The 22,226-nt window shown below is 46.0% G+C and overlaps 1 protein-coding gene across 1 annotated transcript in view; it reads right to left on the bottom strand.

The window, feature by feature from the left end:
- The window catches only part of LOC147117180 (pituitary tumor-transforming gene 1 protein-interacting protein-like), a 119,298-nt gene that overhangs the window by 76,131 nt on the left and 20,941 nt on the right, over positions 1-22,226 (bottom strand). The window contains exon 4 of the mRNA XM_085987940.1: positions 18,764-18,829. Within this exon, the coding sequence (XP_085844066.1) occupies positions 18,764-18,829 (66 nt within the window). The remainder of the gene's footprint in view (positions 1-18,763; positions 18,830-22,226) is intronic.

The following is a 22,226-nucleotide window of genomic DNA, read 5'->3' as shown; positions in this document are numbered from 1 at the left end:
TTACATTGTTGAAGTTCCCCATGGTTAGAATTGATAGCAAGAAGGAATATAGGTAATTACATGAAGGATGCTAGAGCACACCAGCCACCTCGGATCAAGAAATGAATTACAAACACAGAAACAAGTGAGAAGGGCAAGATGTTTGTTTCAGAGCAAAATATTGAATAGGACAAGTATATCGAACTAACGGAGGGTAGAACCGGTTGACAGTGAGTGAGAATGACAGAGAAACCTGCATGATATAAAGGGAAAGGGAGGGCCAAGTGCTTGCACAAGCGAGGGAGGTCCAAGCTGGCATATGTGAGAGAGGGAGAGGGAGGGCAGCGCATGAGAGGAGAGCCGAGCACGCACGAGAGAGGGGGACTGAGGGCAGAGAAAGAGACAGGGTGGGTGCAGTGAGAGGGCAGACTGAGCACACTAGCAGGGAGAGCGCAGGCAGAGGAGCAGAGCAAGAGGGCAGAGTGAACGCAAGAGAGGAGAGGGGAATAGATTGATAGATACTTTGATTGAAACCTACTCAAGGTTAATTTGCACCCCCTGAGTTTGGGATCCAACGATTACCAAGAAAATGGCAACAATCAGAGGTAATTAACCTCGACACAGGCATGGTGGATGTGTAGCCAACAAAGCAGAAGCCCTGAATATAAAATTGGAAAATCAAGTTGCAAAAATAAATAAAGGGCTATAAAGGAGGTAACAATCATCCAATTAAAGTAGTGTTTCAATCTATTTATTTTTCTAAACAAACCATGCAAATCACCAGCTTTTGATTAGCCAGGTTCATGTGTACAGAGGACAAATCCTCAGGCCCTTTCCCCTCAAAAATATCTCTGTGCTTCTGATATGAAATGATCCCAGCTACTGCATACAGCGGATATGCATCGCTGTCTTTTATGTGCAGTGGCCAGAATCACGTCATGTAGCAGCAGGACTTAGGTAGGAGTGGTGCGGAGGGAAAGGAAAGGAGAGGACAGAAGGGAAAAGGTAGAATTGCTCCTTTTGGGGTGGAGGAGGAGGAACAAGCCTGCTAGCTTGAATGGGCAGGAAGGAGCTGAAAGAGTTCTAGCTTGAACTGGGTTGGAGGGCAAGAGTGCCAGGTTGCTGGGAAAAGAGGAAGAGTGCTTGCAAGAGCAGGAGGGGTGAAAGCAAAAAGTATGCAGCTTGAACTGAAAAGAGGGTTGAGGGAGACTGCATATTGGAGAACGGCTATTGAGGTAGCTTTAAGGCAAGTAATGCCTAATTAGGCTGTTGAAAAGTCAAATAAGCTGAGGAGGACACAAAGTCTGCAAAGGGTTAAGTGATTTGGAAAGAAGGTGGCAGATGGTGTATAATGTGGGGAAATATGAGGTTATTCACTTTGGTTGGAAGAATAGAAAAACAGAATATTTTTTTAAATGGCAAGAAAGTATTAAATGTACATGAAATACAAAGTTAACATGCAGGTACAGCAAGCAATTAGGAAGGCAAATGGTGTGTTGGCCTTTATTGCAAGGAGGTTGGAGTACAGTAGTAAGGAAGTCTTGCTGCAAGTGTACAGGGTTTTGGTGAGACCACACCTGGAGTAATCTGTACAGTTTTGGTCTCCGTACCCAAGGAAGGATATACTTGCCTCAGAGGCAGTGCAACGAAGGTTCACTAGATTCATTCCTGGGATGAAAAGGATGTCTTATGAGCAGAGATTGAGCAGAGTGGGCCTATACTCTCTGGAGTTTAGAAGAATGAAAGGGGATCTCATTGGAACATATATCATTTTGAGAGTGTTTTGACAGGGTAGATGCTGAGAGGCTGTTTCCCCTGGCTGGAGAGTCTAGAACTAGGGGGGCATAGTCTCAAGATAAGGGGTCGGCCATTAAGACGGAGATGAGGAGACATTTCTTCACTCAGAGGGTTGTGAATCTTTGGAATTCTCTAACCTAGAGGGCTGTGGATGCTGTCATTGAGTATATTCAAGGCTGAGATCGATAGATTTTTGGACTCTAGGGGAATCAAGGGATATGAGGATTGGCCGGGAAAGTGGCGTTGAGGTCGAAGATCAACCATGATCTTACTGAATGGCAGAGCAGGCTCAAGGAGCCGTATGGCCCACGGAGCCGTATGGCCCACTCCTGCTCCTATTTCTATCCATGTGACTCTTTGACTAAGTTGGTTGTTCATTTAACCATACTATAAATCAATACACATCATTTTTTGAGTTCAATTTTACGGTTCTTGGGCATATGGACAATAATTTCTAACCATTTTAATACAGTACTAATTGGGAAGTTTTTAGGTCCATGAAACCTCATTAGGAAATCTGTGCAGTGTATTATAAGAAAAACAACATCAAGATGCATCCTATAACCCAATTAGCTAATCTCTATTTACTGATTGCTTGTCCCAGAGTTTTGTCACTAAACACAATTACCAATTGCCTATTACTACAAGTACAAAAGCAAAATACTGTGCATGCTGGAAATCTGAATAAAAAATGCAAATTATTATTTAAATGGAGAGGGGGACCTGGGGGTCCTTGTGCATGAAACACAAAAAGTTAGCATGCAGGTACAGCAAGTAATCAAAAAGGCAAATGGAATGTTGGCCTTTATTGCAAGGGAGCATAAAAGCAGGAAAGTCCTGCTACAACTGTACAGGGTATTGGTGAGACCACACCTTGAGTACTGCGTAGTTTTGGTCTCCTTATTTAAGGAAGGATATACTTGCATTGGAGGCAGTTCAGAGACGATTCACTCGGTTGATTCCTGAGATGAGGGGGTTGACTTATGAAGAAATGTTGAGCAGGCTGGGCCTATACTCATTGGAATTTAGAAGAATGAGAGGCGATCTTATTGAAACATAAAAGATACTGAGGAGGCACGACAAGGTAGATGCAGAGAGGATGTTTCCCCTCATGGGGAAATCTAGAACTTGGGGGCATGGTTTCAGAATAAAGGGTCGCCCTTTTAGAACTGAGATGAGGAGGAATTTCTTCTCTCAGAGGGTCATAAATCTGTGGAATTCTCTGCCCCAGAGGGCCATGGAGGCTGGGTCATTAAATACATTGAAGGTGGAGATAGACAGATTTTTGCAAGATAAGGGAGTGAAGGGTTATGGGGAGCAGGCAGGGAAGTGGCTTTGAGCCCAAGGTCAGCTGTGATCTTATTGAATAGTGGAGCAGGCTCGAGGGGCCAAGTGGCCTATTCCTGCTCCTATTTCTTATGTTATGAACTGAACAGAAAACACTAGAAAACACTCAGCAGGTCTGGCAGCATCTGTGGAGTGAGAAACAATTAACAGTTCAGATCAATTACCTTTCCGACCTGAAACATCCACAGATGCTACCTGACCGGCTGAGTGTTTTCTAGCATTTTCTGTTTTTATTGCTATTATTACATGTGTTTTGTGCTATCTAATTTGAACACCAATACTTTTAAAATCAACAGGATGATACTGCCTTTCCAAGAGACAGGGTGGGTGATGGAGGAGAGAAGGGATGGGGACTTCAGCACTATTAATTCCTTGAGAAATTAAGATTTGCATACTACCTTAAACAAGAGCAACATACATGGTCTTACAACAGGCCTATCCGAATGCTAAAATTTAATATATAAATTTCAAACGCATTAGATAAGGACAACTCTTAATAGAGTTTAATCCAGCACTTCTGTCACTGGAGCATGGTTTTCACTCATTCCACAAACTGAAATAACCAGAGTAACAATCCGAGGAAACCACAGGTGCAAATGGGTCTGATACAAGTTATGCAAAAGATTAAAACATGCAAAGTGAGAACCAGGTGAGATTTCAAATATGTAGTTACTGTAGAAATTTAGAGATTCTTTACAATTTTAAAAAAAGGCTACCGCTATAAAATTTGAGTCATCTCGAATTCGGTGACATCCCATGTGGTCTGAACGTCTTACTTTCACAGGGGTTCACACACATTGCCATGCATAGCCTAACCTGGGGGTGTAACAATACCTATTGTGACTTGGGCTAGATATTCCTGCTTCTTGCATGTGTACTTATTCAATCTCTCTGAAGGTGGACCGAGAAAACACTTGCGAGTTGTGGCCAGATACGAACTGCTAAGCTGCTTTATTTCACAATAGGCAATTATGATCGGACTCACTTAATTCGATCTGTACAATTTATCTTCATGTAATAAGACAACAAAGAACACGCCACACTAGCCCACAGCAGTGGGTCGTCTTACTTGACTTAAACATGATCCTCCAGAATTTCTAACCTTGCTGCCTCAGTGGAAGCCCTCACAGCTTTCCCTTTAACAAACCTGACAGCCCTCACAGCCTTACAGTTTCAAATAGAAAGCTCTCTCCCAGCGTCCATCTTATATCTCTGTTCACACACAAAAGGGGTGAAGCATGTCTTTCGGCTGCTGAGACAAGCTAAATAAATACTTATTTGGAGTCAATGGGAATCATCATCAAAGCTGCCTCATTAGTGCCTTAATACCCTATTGTCCAAGCATTTCAAAAACTTTTCAATAACACTATGCTTTTAAAAAACTATTAAAAGTGACTCCTTCTTTTCAGATCCTCTCTGGAAAAATAATCAAAAAATTCCAAATGTTACAATTAGCTTCTTGCCCTTCAAGTAAAATTGCTTTCTTTTGATTGTCGATTCTATTGTTAAAGATGATGTTATCTGTATTGAGAAACGCCACAAGAACAATTTTACAAATGCATGTTACCAGTGGGAAGCCTCACCTGCCAACTGTGCGCATCAGGAAATTCCAGGAGTGCTACCCATAATTTTCATCCATTAATTTTAATAGATGTAATGGGCCATATATTCCGATCCCTACGGGTGTGTACATGCTGTGTACACAACCGTAGGGGCATCGGAAATGCCGGTTTCAGGCATGCGAAGCGCATGCGCTGAAAACCAGCATTTCCGATCTGTTGAGAATGCTCTTGACAGATCGGATGCCTGCCCCAGAGAAGGGCCTCTGCAGGTGGAGAGTTCCGCTTTCTGGAGAACTTCCGCCCGCAGAAAACCCTTAGAAATCTTACGCCTGGTAAAAGCATAAGATTTGAAAAGAGTAAAAAGAAATGTTTTTCCACTCATTTATCATTTAAAAATACTTTAAAAAAGGTAAGTTTAATTTTTTTAATGTGATTTAAAAAAAAATTTATTTAATATTTTAAAGTGTTTTTGGGGTGATCTTCATTCATATATTTGACAGGTCTATCTGTCAAGTGTATGAGGGGAGTTCTCCATGGCCCACATGATCCCAGGGACGCTTGTGAACCGCATGCGCCTCTGGGATACGTGGGCCCTACACATTTCAAGTTGGAGAGGCCCAGGAGCAGAAGTGTCCAGACCTTGGGAGCCCTCACGTAAGTGCGTAGATTTGTTCCAGATCGGCGGCCTCCATACAAGGGAAGTCTCCAATCAGAAAATACGGTCCAAAATCTTGGGCAGAATGTCAGTGTTTTCCTGAAATGAGCAGCTGGGGAGGGGGTGTGGGAGCGGTGGGGGGGAAGGAGACTCGGAGGCGGAGAGATTGGAAAGGCGGGGGGGGGGGGGGGGGGGGTGGTGGCGGCGGGGAAAGAGATTGTCGGAAAGGGGGAGGATCGGAAGGGTTGGGTGGAGGGAGAGATCGGAGGCCGCAGCCAGGAAGCCAAGAGGAAGGAGGGGTAGATCGTAAAGGTCAGGCTGGTGGGAGAGCATGACTTGGGGGGACATCCGTTGAAACCAGAAGTGGGTGGGTTAAAGAAAGATTGGTTTCGGTTGAGATTTTTTAACATTCTAACATCCTACCCGACCCAAACCCAGCTGTTTTTGGTGGCTAAAACTCCCCCGCTGCATGCTTCAGTGAGGATTCTTCAATTTGATTGGTTGAAGAGACACACTGTTGCTTGCTCTGCTCAAACACGCCACAGATCCCCTGTAGAGGGCAGCGTGTTGCAAAGGATCTCCAAGAACCCTATGTTGTCGTGCAAAAGCCCACAAAAAGTCTGTGGGCAGCTGTAAACTTAATGAACGGTGAGCGCCGTTCCTTCGCTGCTGACTGCAAAATCCAGGCCACTGTTTTTCCAGTACTTTGAAGGTTTCTAAAAATGCTGCCCCAGTTCAAACAGCTTGACTCTCACAATAATAAGTAATAGTCAAATGTCACAGATGGTATGCTGAAGAGACATTACATTAAAAGTAACCTTTCTCTAATCCAATTATCCTCAACCAATTTGAAAACATTGGATGCAGCCAATAGAAAAGACTATTTTCAAAAAGATGATTGATCTTTTGGAGATTTTTTTATTCTTTGAGCAGCAGCAAGCATAATAGTAATAAGTTACTAACAGGAAAAACAGAAGGGCAAAGTCCCTAGAAGGCATCCTTCATTAGGACATCACAACATTCCTCTTCTAACACTGCTATATAAATAGTACTTCCCTTGGCGGTCAGTTCTATCTCTCCCCCCCTCCCCCCAATTCCAAGGAAGCTATGTGAATAAGTCACTGAAAGCACATTGAGAAAAACTATTTTTAAGAAAATATACACACAAAAAAATCCAGAGGGAGAGAGAGGTGGGACCAAGAGGCCAGTTGACCTAGACAGTTCACTGCATGAAGGATACCTGAACTAAAAAAATGTGGAAGACTGTAAAGGGTAGTAAGTTTTTTAATTTAGTACCTCCATATACCGAAATTGATGACTCAGTATTCACAGATGGCCCTTATATGAATAATGAACTTTCAAAGGAAGGCTTAAATAAAACATTAACTAAAGTTAACTGCTGTCTTGTCTTCAATACAGACAAAATTATTATTCTGGAGAAAAAAAATCAAATGCTATTTATTCAACCTCTAGCTCAATGGTTAACAGACAGAAATCTATTATGTATTAAATTTGGTATCTGGGCCATGAGTTTCATTGAAAGTTCTATGTCAACATTGGTGATGCCAATAACACCCATTATGCCTGTAGGTGGTGCTGCGATGAGTACATAAGAAATAGGAGCAGGCTATTTGGCCCCTCAAGCCTGCTCTGCCATTCAATAAGATCATGGCTGATTTTCCACCTCATCTCCACTTTCCTGCACTATCCCCATATCTCTTGATTCCCTTAATATTCAAAAATCTATTAATCTCTGTCTTGAATATACTCAACAACAGAGCTTCCACTTCCCTCTGGGATAGAGAATTCCAAAGATTCACCACCCTCTGAGTGAAGAAATTTTTCCTCATCTCAGTCCTAAATGGTCAACCCCTTATTCTCAGACTGTGACCCATGGTTCTAGACTCCCCAGCCAGGGGAAACATCCTCCCTGCATCTACCCTGTCAAGTCCTGTAAAAATGTTGTATGTTTCAATGAGATCACCTCTCATTCTTCTAAACTCCAGAGAATATAGGCCTAGTCTACTCAATCTCTCCTCATAGGACAATCTCCCCTTCCCAGGAACCAGTCTGGTGAACCTTTGTTGCACCCCCTCTATGGCAACTATATCCTTCCTTAGATAAGGAGATCAAAACTGTACACAATACTCCAGGTGTGGTCTCACCAGGGCCCTATATAATTGCAGTAAGACTTCTTTACTCTTATACTCAAATCCTCTTGTAATAAAGGCCAACATACCATTTGCTTTCCTAATTGCTTGCTGTACCTGCATGTTAACTTTCAGTGATTCGTGTACAAGGACACCCAGGTCCCTCAGGACACCAACATTTCCCAATCTCTCACCATTTAAAAAATACCCTGCTTTTCTATTTTTCCTACCAAAGTGAATAACTTCACATTTCTCCACATTTCTTCCGTTTGCCATGTTCTTGCCCACTCACTTAGCCTGTCTATAACCCCTTGAAGCCTCCTTGCATCCTCTTCACAACTTACATGCCCACCCAGCTTTGTATCATCAGCAAACTTGGAAATATTACATTTGGTCCCCTCATCCAAATCATTGATGTAGATTGTGAATAGCTGAGGTCCAATCACTGATCCTTGCGGTACCCCACTAGTTTCAGACTGCCAACCTAAAAATGACCCGTTTATTCCTACTCTCTGTTTTCTGTCCGTTAACCAATCCTCGATCCATGCTACTATGTTACCCCCAATCCCATGAGCCCTAATTTAGTTTAATAACCTCTTGTGTGGCACCTTATCGAATGCCTTCTGAAAATCCAAATACACCTAGGGTTGCAAAGGGGTGGAACGTTTCCGGTAAATTTCCGGAAATTTTCCACAGGAAGTTTAGCGTGGGAATTTTGCCCAAAAAAGCACATGCTAGCATAATACTGTTTTTTTTGTATTTCTTTCTTTTTTTTCCCCCCCACAGGTCCTCTCTTAAAATTACTAACAGAGATGGAATCTTAATTATTAAGGAATTTCTTAATCAATATATGTTTATCTTCTTACTTGGCTTGTTTTAATAATTACAAGTTTTGTGTGTGACTGTGAACAAATGTGTCCTGATTGGTTGGATGAGTGGATGAGCGATTAGCTCCTTCTATTTGTAATATTTGCATATCGAATTGTGATTGGCCTGCAGACATCTGTAAGACTGCTATAGTTTTTTTAAGATCCAGGTTAGGGGTCCTGAGGGAAGTCATTTTGTTTTCTGCTGATGTTGTGATGATGCAGTAAGTAAATCAGACTTTATACCAAATAAACAAGTTACTTGTTGAACTCTGTTGTCCTTCAATTTAAAATATACAAAGTAATACACTATTGGTGATGTAGCATCGTGTGTGTACAGGTCATGCTTCCATCACATGGAGCATCAGCAAAAATGTACTCACCGTTGCAATCGTGCTGATCGACCGCAGTTCGACACAGAGATGAATGCCCTTTATTTCTCTGCATAGAACAATGCCACGTTTACCGTCGGATGTGTGGAAGCATTTTACCCCAGGCATTAAAGATGGAAAGACTGTGTACATGTGCAAACACTGTAGAAAGCCATATGTAAAGAATGCCACAAAGATGCAGCAGCATTTATCCAAATGCAACAACTTCACTCAAAGCTCACAGCAGTCAGCCCAGAGTTCCTCTGCTTCCATTCAAGAAGATGATGGTTCTCATTCAGCATCAGGCTCCTTATCATCAGCAACTCCTGGCCCACTTGGAAGGTTCTTTGATACAATGGATAACCATAGCCAGAAGAATGCAGATGAGTGCCTTGCTCGAGCTGTATATGCAACAGGCTCACCCCTCATGCTCACAGCCAATGTGTACTGGAAGAGATTTTTCAATGTTATTCGCCCTGCATACTGTCCTCCCACCAGACATGCTTTGTCTACTTATTTGCTGGAGGCTGAGTATAACAGAGTCCAAGGAAAGCTCAAAGAAACGATAGCGATGGCAGACTGTGTTGCAGTTATCTCAGATGGGTGGTCAAGTGTACGAGGGGAGGGCATCATAAACTACATCGTCTCCACTCCTCTCCCAGTGTTCTTCAAGAGCACAGACACGAAAGACAACAGACACACAGGCACATACATTGCTGATGAGCTGAAAGCGGTCATCAACGATCTTGGATCACAAAAGGTCTTTGCAGTAGTTACTGACAATGCTGCAAATATGAAGGCTGCTTGGGCTCAAGTAGAGGAGGCCTACCCTCATATTACGTCTATTGGGTGCGCAGCTCATGGGCTTAACCTGCTCCTCAAGGACATCATGGGTTTGAGAACCATGGAAGCACTGTACAAGAGAGCCAAGCAAGTTGTTAAGTATGTCAGGGGAAAACAGGTAGTTGCAGCAACCTACAACTCCAAGCAAATGACAAAGAACAAGAACACCACACTGAAGCTGCCCAACAACACTAGATGGGGTGGTGTTGTCATAATGTACAACAGCCTTCTGGAGGGTAAGGAGTCGCTGCAAGAAATGGCAATATCCCAGTCTGAGGATATGGAAACCACCATCAAGAAAATACTGCTGGATGATGTGTTTTGGGAGAGAGTGGTTAGCAGCCTTAAACTACTCTCACCAGTAGCACCTGCAATTGCTCAGATTGAAGGAGATGACGCTGTCTTGTCAGATGTTCTCAGGCTTTTTACTGATTTAAAAGAACAAATCAGCATTGCCCTACCCACATCCCTGCTGCTCAAAGCAGAGGAGAAGGCAATTGTTCAATTCATACAGACGCGTCAAGAATTTTGTGTCAAGCCGATTCATGCTGCAGCATACATGCTGGACCCAAAGCATGTTGGGAGACCAATACTTTCTGGAGAACAGACCAACAGCGCTTACAGTGTGATTTCTACCCTCTCACACCATCTCAATCTGGATGTGGGCAAAGTTCTGGGAAGTCTGGCAAGTTCTCTACCAAGCAAGGTCTTTGGAATGGGGATGGGATATGGGAATCATGCAAGCATATCAGTGCACATACCTGGTGGAAGGGACTTTGTGCATCTGAGGCCCTGTCACCTATTGCATCGGTGATACTCCAAATCCCACCTTCATCAGTGGCCTCTGAACGAAACTGGTCACTTTTTGGGAATACGCATACAAAGGTGCGCAACAGGCTGACTAACAAGAGAGTGGAGAAACTGGTGGCTATCCGGGCGAACCTACAACTTATTGAGCCAGATACAGAAGTGTCCACCACACAGCTAGACACTGACACAGAGGAGGAAATGGACACGTCAGAGCCAGAGAATCAGGAGGAGCAATGAGGAGTAGAAGACTCAAAGGGACAAAATAAGGACAAATTACAGGCCAAATAAGCTGACGCTCTTTTTATTTTATTTTAGATGGGTCTTTTTTGTGGGGGTTCAATAAAGTTCAAAATTATAACCTAAATAAAGTTTTGAAAGCCTGTTTTTATTTGTATGGAACAGTATGTCTATTTTGACGACAAAGATAATATAAGGGTCAGAGACAAAAACCATCAGTGTGCAAAAAAAACTCAAAATTCCCATAAATTCCCGAAAATTCCCATGGAAAGTTTCCTCTTTTAAAAATTCCCAGAATTTTGCAACTCTAAATACACCACATCCACTGGTTGCCCCTCATCTATTCTGCTAGTTACAACCTCAAAAAATAACAGATTAGTCAAACACAGTTTCCCTTTGATAAATCTGTGTTGACTCTGCCCAATCCTATTATTATTTTCGAAGTGCCCTGTTACCACGTCCTTAATAATAGATTCTAGCATTTTCCCTACTACTGATGTCAGGCTAACTGGTCATTAGTTCCCCGTTTTCTCTCTCCCTCCTTTCTTAAATAGTGGGGTTACATTTGCTACCTTCCAATCTGCGGGAACCGTTCCAGAATCTATAGAATTTTGGAAAATGACAACCAATGCATCCACCATCTCTATAGCCAGCTCTTTCAAAACCCTAGGATGCAGGCCATCAGGTCCAGGGGATTTATCGGCTTTCAGTCCCATTAATTTCTCCAGTACTATTTTTTTTTTTTACTAATACTAATTTCTTTCAGTTCCTCGTTCTCGCAAGAGTCTTGGTTCTCCACTATTTCCGGGAAGTTTTCTGCGTCTTCTTCCGTGAAGACAGACACAAAGTATGGCCTAGAAATTCATTGTAGCCACTTTTGGGGCGTTAAAGTCGGGCGGCCGCTAAAGTTTGCGCCCACCGCCAAATCGAGGCCACTTCTGCGATATTCATTAGCTTCGCCCTAAGAGTTTGCTCGAGCGCTAAAACTGGTGCTGGACGCCTCTCTTTAGGCGCTAAGCCGGAGGTGCTGAGCGAGAGCGCCCAGGCCGGGCGCAGCGCAGGTGCGGCCATCTCGTGATTGACAGCAGACACCCTGGCGCCGGCCAGCTCTTAAGGGGGAAGGGTCGACTTTGTCTGCTGCCACGCCCTAGATAGTGGAGCCCTCCAGCTAGGCCTGAACACTGCTGCTGGACCCAAATAGCGCCTGAAGCCATGCAGAGGGCCCGTGAACGAGCGCAGCGCTTCTCAGAGCGTGATCTGAGTGTGCTGGTTGGTGGTGTGGAGAAGAGGCGCCATATTTTCTACCCGGACAATGGCAGGAAGGCGCCGCTCCGCGCCTACCGGAGAGCCTGGAGGCATGTCGCCAGCAAGGTGTCAGCCAACAGCGAGGTCCCCAGGACCGGTGTCCAATGCCGCAAAAAGTTTAATGACCTCACGCGGATTGTCAGGGTGAGTACCCTTTCCAGTGACTTCCTCATCCTTGCATGTGCACCTCACATTATGGGCAAAGGGACCTGAAAGCCCTAATGGCCAGCCCTCATCCAGCAGCTATGGAACAGGCATGAACATCAATTGCACATTCTGCACTTAACACACTGGCCAAGCTATTCCACCATGGGAGGCAGTGCACACAAGATCAGGGCGACACACTGGCCAGGCTCTTCCACCATGGGAGGCAGTGCACACAAGATCAGGGCGACACACTGGCCAGGCTCTTCCACCATGGGAGGCAGTGCACACAAGATCAGGGCGACACACTGGCCAGGCTATTCCACCATGGGAGGCAGTGCACACAAGATCAGGGCGACACACTGTACTTAGAGGCCGTCCTTTCTCTTGCAGGCCAAGCTGGCGAATAATCGGAAGAGCCGGACTGCGACCGGGGGAGGCCGACCCCAGATCCAGCCGCTCACCGAGCTTCAACATCGCGTGGAGCGCATCATGGGTGCCCGGGTGATTGGCCCTGTTGCATGTGGAGATGCCGACCCTGTTCTGGGCACCAATGGTAAGGACATCCACGTTTGGACCTCTCTCGTCCCACTTGCGCATCAGATCTACATCCTTTGCCACTGTCCAACCAATGCGCTGAATGCCACCACTCATGCATCCCTAGCTGACGCCCTCTCCTCACTCTAAAGCTACTCTTGTGCCTTCCTGGTTTCAGATGGTGAGGAGGAGGTCCCTGAACTTGCCAGTGACAGCCCCTCAGAGGAGGAGGAGCAAGAGGAAGGCGGCCCATCAGGGGAACCCTCAGCTGTGGCAACCCATGCCAATGTAGGGGACACGTCTTCCCTGGAGGGGAGCGTCGCGGAAGTGTCGGAGGGGAGGGGAGCTCATGGGACCTGCGGCCTGCAGAAACGCGGGAGGGGGGTGCCAGGTCGGCGGCCTTCTCCCCAGAGGGGGGAAGGGTCGGAGGGGAGTCCAATTGCTGGGCCCAGCGGCCTCCAGCAACGCAGGAAGGGTCGGCCAGCTCGGCGGCCTTCTCCCCAGAGGGAGAGTCCGGCCTCCAGTCCGGAGATGGTCTTCGCCGAGGAGATGGAACGCCTCGAGGACTTGTCCGCGGACTCGGAGCGCCGGCACACGGAGCTCATGGAGGTAGTGGCACGGTTGCCTGAGGCCATCGAGTCCCTCTCTCGGAGTGTCACCGACGTCGGGGCCTCACAGGCCATCAGTTTGGCGGAATTCGGGGCAGAGCAGGCAGCGAGTCGGGCAGCATTCAGGGCAGATCAGGCAGCGAGTCGTGCGGCATTTGGGGCAGCTCAGGCAGCGAGTGGGCAGCTGATCAGTGGTGCCGTGCAGTCACTGGGTGCTCTGATGAGGTCACTGAACAGGTCAACACGGGCACTCACTGCTGCCACACTCGCTGTGTCAGCCAGGCATCACCAGGGCACCCGGCGCGCTGCAGCAGCACAGCGGTCTGTCCCTCGGCAGATTGCTGCGCATGCTGCAGTGCTGGCCCGGGCGAGTGCCAGTGTCTCAGGCGACCAGCGAGTGCCTGCCATCCGCCAGCTTGCACCCATTCCTCCAGCCGCCACTGCCACTCCCCCAGTGGAGCTGCCAGGAGCTGCTGCAGCGACTGATGCTGGCCAGCCACAGCTGCAGCATTCAACAGCCGCCCGCTCGACGGCCAGACCACGACTAGGCCAACCCCCAAGGGCATCTGCCGTCACGACATGTGCCCCTCTGGAGCCTGCCCCCAGCCTTGCAGCAGCCAATGGCCTTACTTTGAGGAGCAGCAGCAGGGCGGGCAGGGGCCACACAAAGATGGCCAAGGCATCGACCTAGCGGGCCAAAAAGTCGAATGTGTGGCCAGTTGTGTTTGTTTTTTGAGGCCGAGAATTGGATGTTTGTTTTTTGAAGGCCGAGGATGTGATGTTTGTTTTTTACGAAGGCCGAGGATGACGGCCATTTTAGTTGCACTGTTTTGTTAATCCTCTCCAGGTTGTGGGAGCGAGTAATGTGTTTGAGTGTTTTTTGGGGGTTTCGTCTGTTTTTGGTTTTCATGTGGGAGGGGCCCTGAGTTTGTACAATAAAGCATTTTATTTATTAACATTGTCCATGTTTGATCTTTGAAGTGTTTGTTGCCTTAACCGGCTGAGGGCTTGCGGAGCGGCTGCAATCATGTTCTTTCATTGGCACAAGCCATTCCCTGACAGGGGGCCTAGAAGTGACGTTCAATAAGCCGCCGACGGGCGGCCCTTGGACCTTGTGCCTCCCTCCTGGGCTGGTACTCCTCATCCTCCTCCTCCTCATGCTCCTCCTGCTCCTCCTCCTGAGGTGGGGGTCCAACGTGAGGTGGCAGTGCCGGAGTCCTGCGGATAGCCAGGTTGTGCAGCATGCAGCAAACGACGACGAATTGGGAGACTCGGTCCTGCGAATACTGGAGGGCTCCCCCGGAGCGATCGAGACAGCGGAACCGTTGCTTGAGGACGCCGATTGTTTGTTCTATGATGTTCCTAGTCGCTTGATGGCTCTCGTTGTATGCCTCTTCAGCAGGGGTCGTGGGCGCGCGGAGCGGGGTCATGAGCCAGGTACAAAAAGGATAGCCTTTGTCCCCGATAAGCCATCCTCTTGGGGGAGGCTGTGCCTGGAACATGTCAGCCACAGCTGTCTGTCGCAGGATAAAGGCATCGTGGCTGCTGCCTGGAAAGCGGGCATTGACAGCTAGGATGCGCTGCCTGTGGTCACACACCAGCTGTACGTTGAGGGAATGGTAGCCCTTCCGGTTGCAGTAATCCTCGGCATGCTCCAGAGGTGCCCGCAAAGCCACATGCGTGCAGTCAATGGCGCCCTGCACCATGGGGAAGCCCGCTATTCTTGCAAATCCCACTGCACGCTGCTGCTGCTTGTCCAGGGTCATGGGGAAGGAGATGAATTGATGTCTCCTTGTGAAAAGGGCTTCGGTCACCTGGCGGATGCAGCAATGCACGGCGAACTGGGAGATGTTAGCGATGTCCCCAGCAGCGGATTGGAAGGAGCCGGTGGCATAGAAGTTGAGAGCCACCGTCACCTTCACTGCCACCGACAGAGACGTCCTGCGCATCAGCTGTGGCTGCAGATCTCTCTGAAGCAGCTGGCAGATGTCTGCAACCACCTCCCTTCTGAATCGCAGCCTCCTTACACACATCGCGGCAGACATGGTCAGATAGGAGGACTGCTGGCGGTATACCCTGGGTGGGTAAGGCCTCAGTTGGCGACGCCTGTTGCCCCCTCTGCGTCTAGCCAGGGCTGCCACTCTCTCACGGCGTCTGTAAGCCCTTCTGGCATAAGGCTGAAAGTCAGTGTTGGCACCCAATGCAGCCCCCATTATATGCTGGGAAACAATGAGCTCTCAATGAAGGCAAAGATAATTGCTAAGCTCTGGCCTGAGCCAAAAATACCTGTCCTAGTGTTGGTCCAAACCAGTAAGCTCTCCTCCTTGGTCTCTCTCCAAAAAACCGTTGCACAAGAGTGAATGCTGCAAAATGGCTGCCCTTTATAGTGCAGGGTAAGTGCCCTTTAATTAGCGCTCCCCGCGGCCCGCCTCGGCTGTGTACCATTCCACTTCACAGTCGTTCGGGCCGCCCGGCGCACAATGGGGCGGCGCGAGTGAAGTTCCGGTTCGGGGCGCACAAAGGGTGTTGCACTAGTAAATGACGTCATGATCTGCGCGCGCAGCAGGGCGCGCGCTAAGACTTTGCGCCGGTGCTAAATGGGTACTGAAGTTGGGGCGAGGCGCAGATCGCGCTGCGCCCGGGCGCTAAGCGCCTAGCGCTCGAGATCTACTCCTCCTAAGGCGCTAACGGCTGGCGCGCCCAACTGAATTTCTAGGCCTATATGTTTAATTTTTCTGCTATTTCCTTATTCCCCATTATAATTTCTCCTGTCTCAGCCTGTAAAGGACCCACATTTACTTTCGTTATGCTTTTCCTTTTTACATACCTATAGAAGCTTTTACAGTCTGTTTTTATGTCTCTCGCTAGTTTACTCTTGTATTCTATTTTCCCTTTCTTTATCAATGTCTTGGTCCTTCTTTGCTGAATTCTAAAATCCTCCCAATCCTCAGGCTTACTACTCTTTTTGGCAACATTATAAGCCTCTTCCTTTGATCTAATACTATCTTTAACTTCTCGTTAACCACGGTTGGACCACTTTTCCTGTGGGGTTTTTGTGCCTTAAAGGAATGTATATTTGTTGTAAATTAAGTATTAATTCTTTAAATGCTAGCCATTGCTTGTCTACCGTCATACCTTTTAATGTAGTTTCCCAATCTACCGTAGCCAACTCGCCCCTCATAACTACGTAGATTGCTTTGTTTAGATTTAAGACCAGAGTTCCGGATTTAACTGAATCACTTTCAAACTCAATATAAAATTCTATCATATTATGGTCACTCTTACCTAAAGGCCCCTTTACAACAAGGTTATTAATTAACCCTTTCTCATTGCACAATACTAGATCTAAAATAGCCTGTTCCCTAGTTGGTTCCTCAACATACTGATCTAGAAAACTATCTTGCATACATTCCATGAATTAGTCCGCCACACTATTACTGCAAATTTGGTTTGCCCAGTCTATATGTAAAGTCCCCCATGATTACTGCATTACCCTTGTTACATGCACCTCGAATTTCCTGATTTGTACTCTGCCCTACATTCCAACTACTGTTTGGGGGCCTATAAAAAACTCCCACCAATGTTTTCTGCCCCTTGCTGTTTCTTAGCTCCACCCAAACTGATTCTACATCTTGATTTTCAGAGCTAATATCCTTTCTCTCTACTGTCTTTATCCCATCCTTTATTATCAGGGCTACCCCTCCTCCTTTTCCATTTTGCCTATCTCTTCTAAAAGAGAAGTATCCTGGAATATGTAGTTCCCAACCTTGGCCACTTTGCAACCAAGTCTCCGATATGGCTATTAGATCAAACCTGTTCATTTCTATCTGCGCTATTAATTCATCTGTTTTGTTGCGAATGCTTCGCACATTCAGATATAGCGCCTTTAGCTTTGACTTATTTCTATTTTTCCCTAATGTTACCTTAGTCACTGATGCCTTATTACCTTTGTTACTCTCTCTCTCTCTTTCTGACCTACTCTGCTTATTTTTACCCAAAACTCTGCTCTAGAGCCTTGAAATTTCTCTCGCTGCTTTTAAATTTCCTCTTTCCTGAATCCTCCCACCTGCCTCCCCTTCATTAGTTTAAAGCCCTGTCTAGTGCCCTAGTTATTCGGTTCGCCAGGACACTGGTTTTCATTGTTAAAGGTGTCACAGCTGTGTCATACAATAGTTCCTATTTTATAGTATTTCACTTGCAAATATTTAATCTACCAGATTTTTTTGTAACTGAAAATTCAAATGTCCAAGATGAGGTTTAAACAAAATAAATTCAAAAATATATATTTCACAATAATGCGATAGATTTTTCCATTAAATTTATTTATAGACCTGTAAATTCAGCCACGCAGCACCCATTTTTAAGGTGTTAACTGGCCTACTATGCCCGCTAATATAGGGAGCAGGGAGCGCATTTCCGGCCAGAAGTCCGCCGCCTGCCATACTGGGAAAGCAAAGAAAATAGGCGTCCTTTACCCAGGCCTGAAAGAGGCGCTAGGCCCCTTATTTGCATATGCAAACCACCAAACACCTGTTTGAGGCTCCCACTTCAAGATTGGTTTGCCCTGAGGGAGCCGGAGCCAGCGCTGGCACCAGCTGCACTCAGTAAAGCCAGTCTTTGGAACCGCCTGCGACCTATAAGGTAAGTTTTCACATTTACTTACCTGAATGTGGAGCCTGGAGGAGCAGGAATGCTCCTCCTGACCCCACATTTAACAAAAGCTCGCCACCGCTCCAGAGAGCTGGATGCTGCCCCTATTTTAACCTCCCGCACGCTCTACTTACGATGGGCATAGAAGCTTAAAATTGTGTGCGCGCGCACATGTGTCTTAAGGCTAAAGGGATCAAGGGATATGGAGAGAAGGCAGGGACAGGGTACTGAATTTGGATGATCAGCCATGATCGCATTGAATGGCGGAGCAGGCTCGAGGGGCCGAATGGCCTACTCCTGCTCCTATCTTCTATGTTTCTATGTCTGTGTGTATAAGAGGGAGGGAGAGAATTTCTTTTATTATTCTAATTGAATATTTAAGAAACAAGGTCAATTTTGAAAGCAAAGCAGGGGAGCAAGTAGCACTGGGGATGAATGGTTATGGGGGAGGCAAGCAATAGCAGAGCAAGAGGGATGGGTGGATATGGGTAACCAGAAGAGGAAGAGGTGGTGTAGTGAGGGGGTGGTAGGAAGGGTTGGAGGTTGTGGGAAGGTGAAGGGGTAGGAGACATAATAGAAATAAATTGGTGGTGGTTAACATGAATAACTGAGGGAGGGAATGAGAGGAGCTGCCAAGAGCTAGATTTTCCTCACAACCCCCACCCTAAATTCAGCCTGCAGATGATTGTAGCTCTTTTCACTACTGCACCATGTCACCCGAGCACCCGAAAAGAATAGGGGAGAAAAAGAGAAACAGCAACAAAAGAGACAGGGGAGAGAGCAAGAGCAAATGAGAGAAAGAGCAAGAAAAAGAAAATTCTCAATTATCGTCTGCAACATCACAGGAAATCCACTAATTAAATACATTTTAAAATTCAATGTTCAATTGTATCCTCACTTACTTTTCCTCACTGTGTTGCTTTCTCTCCTCTTGTTGCCTGGCCAGTCTCACTTCTTCTTCGTCAGGACTACGACAAATAAATAGGTAAAACAATTTACATTTCTAATTATGCTTGTGACCATCTATTACAGGCAAAATCCAACTTGAGAGTACTCATTTTAGTATAATGTACCCATTTTTGCTACTTAATTTTAAATGGCTGTAGACAAAATGAACAAGGCTGCAATGTTGTGTGTGACTATGACAAAGGTAAACTATCCCTCCTCGTCCTACTTGACTTGTCTGCAGCCTTTGACATGGTTGACCACTCCATCCTTCTCCAACGCCTCTCCACCGTCGTCCAGCTGGGTGGGACTGCACTCGCCTGGTTCCATTCTTATCTATCTAATCGTAACCAGAGAATCACCTGCAACTGCTTCTCTTCCCGCTCCCGCATCGTTACCTCTGGTGTCCCCCAAGGATCTATCCTTAGCCCCCTCCTAGTTCTCATCTACATGTTGCCCCTTGGTGTCATCATCCGAAAACATAGCGTCAGTTTCCACATATACACTAATGACACCCAGCTCTACCTCACTACCTCTTCTCTCAACCCCTCCACGGTGTCTAAATTGTCAGACTGCTTGTCCAACATACAGTTCTGGATGAGCAAAAATTTTCTCCAATTAAATATTGGGAAGACCGAAGCCATTGTTTTCGGCCCCCACCACAAACTCTGTTCCCTAGCCACCGACTCCATCCCTCTCCCTAACATCTGTCCGAGGCTGAACCACACTGTTCGCAACCTTTGTGTCATATTTGACCCTGAAATGAGCTTCCGACCACATATCCGCAGCATAACAAAGACCGCCTACTTCCACCTCCGTAACATCGCCCGTCTCCACCCTTGCCTCAGCTCATCCGCTGCTGAAACCCTCATCCATGCCTTTGTTAACTCTAGACTTGACTGTTCCAATGCACTCCTGGCTGGCCTCCCACATTCCACCCTAAGTAAACTTGAGGTCATCCAAAACATGGCTGCCCGTGTCCTAACTCGCACCAAGTCCCGTTCGCCCATCACCCCTGTGCTCGCTGACCTGCATTGGCTCCCGGTTAAGCAGCACCACGATTTCAAAATTCTCATCCTTGTTTTCAAATCCATCCATGGCCTCGCCCCTTCCTATCTCTGTGACCTCCTTCAGCCCCACAACCAAACCCCCCTCCCCGAGATATCTGCGCTCTTCTAATTCTGCCCTCTTGAGCATCCCCGATTATAATCGCTCAACCTTTGGTGGTCGTGCCTTCTGTTGCCTAGGCCCTAAGCTCTGGAATTTCCTCCCTAAACCTCTCTACCTCTCTTTCCTCCTTTAAGACGCTCCTTAAAACCTACCTCGTTGACCAAGCTTTTGATCACCTGCCCTAATTTATCCTTATGTGGATTGGTGTCAAATTTGTTGTCTTAAAATACTCCTGTGCAGCGCCTTGGGATGTTTTACTACGTTAAAGGCGCTATATAAATACAAGTTGTTGTTCAGACTGAGAAAAGCTACTTTCTGCTCTCTGCCCATTTTTTGTTATTTCCAGATGTTTTAAGATAAATTAAATATTTGAGGAAATGTGTCAAAAAAGTGGAGTGTATCAAGAGGTTTGACAAAGCTGCTCATAATCTCTATATCATAGAATCATATAGCAGAGGAGGAGGCCATTTGGCCCATCATGCCTGTGCTGGCTTTTTGAAAGAGCTATCCATATAGTCCCACTACCCTGCTCTTTCCCCATAGCCCTGCAATTTTTTCCCCTATCCGGCAGTACATTCCAGATCATAACTCGCTGCGTAAACTTCTCATCTCGTCTCTGGTTCTTTTGCCAATTACCTTAAATTGGAGTCCTTTGGTTATTGACCCTCGTACTAGGGGAAACAGTTTCTCCCTATTTACTCTATCAAAACCCCTCCATCATACATACTTAACCTGCTTTCAACAAGTTGCACCTTTAACATAATGAAACATCCCAGACCACTTCACAGAGGTGGCAAAAAAAAGACAACGAGCAGTGGTTAGATGTGGTGACAATCAAGATCCAAAAGATAGATGTTGAGGAGACTATTGAAGATAGGACAGAGTGGGTGGTGGGAAAGTATTCCAGAATGTTGAGCTAAGATGGCTGAAGGCTCTGTCTCAAGGGGGAATGCAAAGGAGGCCAGAACTAGAAGAGTTAAGGGGGTGTGTCGGAACACATTTGAAGCAGATTAGAGGATGGGAGGGGAGTCCATGGAGGGATTTGTAAATGAGAATAAGGATTCTGAATTGGATGCTTTGGGGAAGCCAATAAGCTATGTGATGACTGTGGTGATGGGGAGCAGGATTTACTGAGGATAAGATAATATAGTGGAGTTTTGAACAAGTTGCAAATTGTGAAGGACAGATCTCAGGAGGCTGACAAGAAGTGCACTGGAGTACATCGAGTCTAGTGGTGACAAAAGGTGAATAGGATTTCAGCGGCAGCAGGACTGGAGGCAGGCAATGTTTCATGGTAGGTCTGCTCCACTTCTGAAACTAGGTTATAGCTTGCAATACAGAGCCATCTTGGTTTTCTTCAATTAAGACAAATAGCTATTAAAATAAATCTGAGGAAAGCATACAAGATTTTTGCCAAGAGGGGGCAGGGAAATTGCATTTAAGGAATGTATTGTTCTTTCCATTTGAGTCAGATAGGGAAACTAGAGCGAGCTGAATGAGGGCAGAAAATAATTAAATGGAGCAAGCTACAGCAACTGACAAAAGGGGAAATAAAATCCAAAACAATTTATCAAGAACCAATTGCTGGACCACAGCTCTGGTGAGGGGTAATTTTACTCAGATCTTTCCCTTTTACCCTCCTCGTATTAAGTTCCCCATTTGAATTACTGCACCTGATTAGTATTAGAGCTCTTATCAATCCTCAATCTGTTTTGGAACTGGCCCCAGATAACTTGCCTTTCAACCTGCTAGTAAAGCAACTCAAGAGACCACTTAACTGCTCATTTTAGGCTCAACTGAGCTAGGTAATTTGTACAGCAAAATCTCAGTAAAGTGCTGCACCACTGGACAAGCACCATGCCGCTCTATGGATTTCAGTAGTACATATTTGTGTTACTCTCGTGCTGTATTGGGCATGCAATTCAGCCAGCACAGAGTGAAAATTACTCAACTGGTTACTTACTAACATTATCCACTCCAAAAAGTATATTCACAGAATCTTCTGCTTTTGCAACATTTCAAACAGCAAAAACATTGAACCATACGTTTCTGGCACATCTGATAAAATTAGACTTTTCAGTAAGCATCCCTCACAAAAGTTGACTATTTAGCAGGCTAATAAACTCAATTTCAGTTTTGTAATAGGAGGCCTGTGCTTGGGGAGGTTGCTACATGGTGTGGATATAATCCTATTATGAAAAAATAGGTCATCAGGAGTTTCACTTAGCATGGTCTATCAACATTAAATTA

Source organism: Somniosus microcephalus, chromosome 5 (assembly GCF_052327205.1).
Source record: "Somniosus microcephalus isolate GS21.2 chromosome 5, FLI_Smic_1.0, whole genome shotgun sequence".
Lineage (NCBI taxonomy): Eukaryota > Metazoa > Chordata > Chondrichthyes > Squaliformes > Somniosidae > Somniosus > Somniosus microcephalus.
Note: the sequence above shows the minus strand (reverse complement) of the source record. Positions and strands in the feature narration are given on the sequence as shown.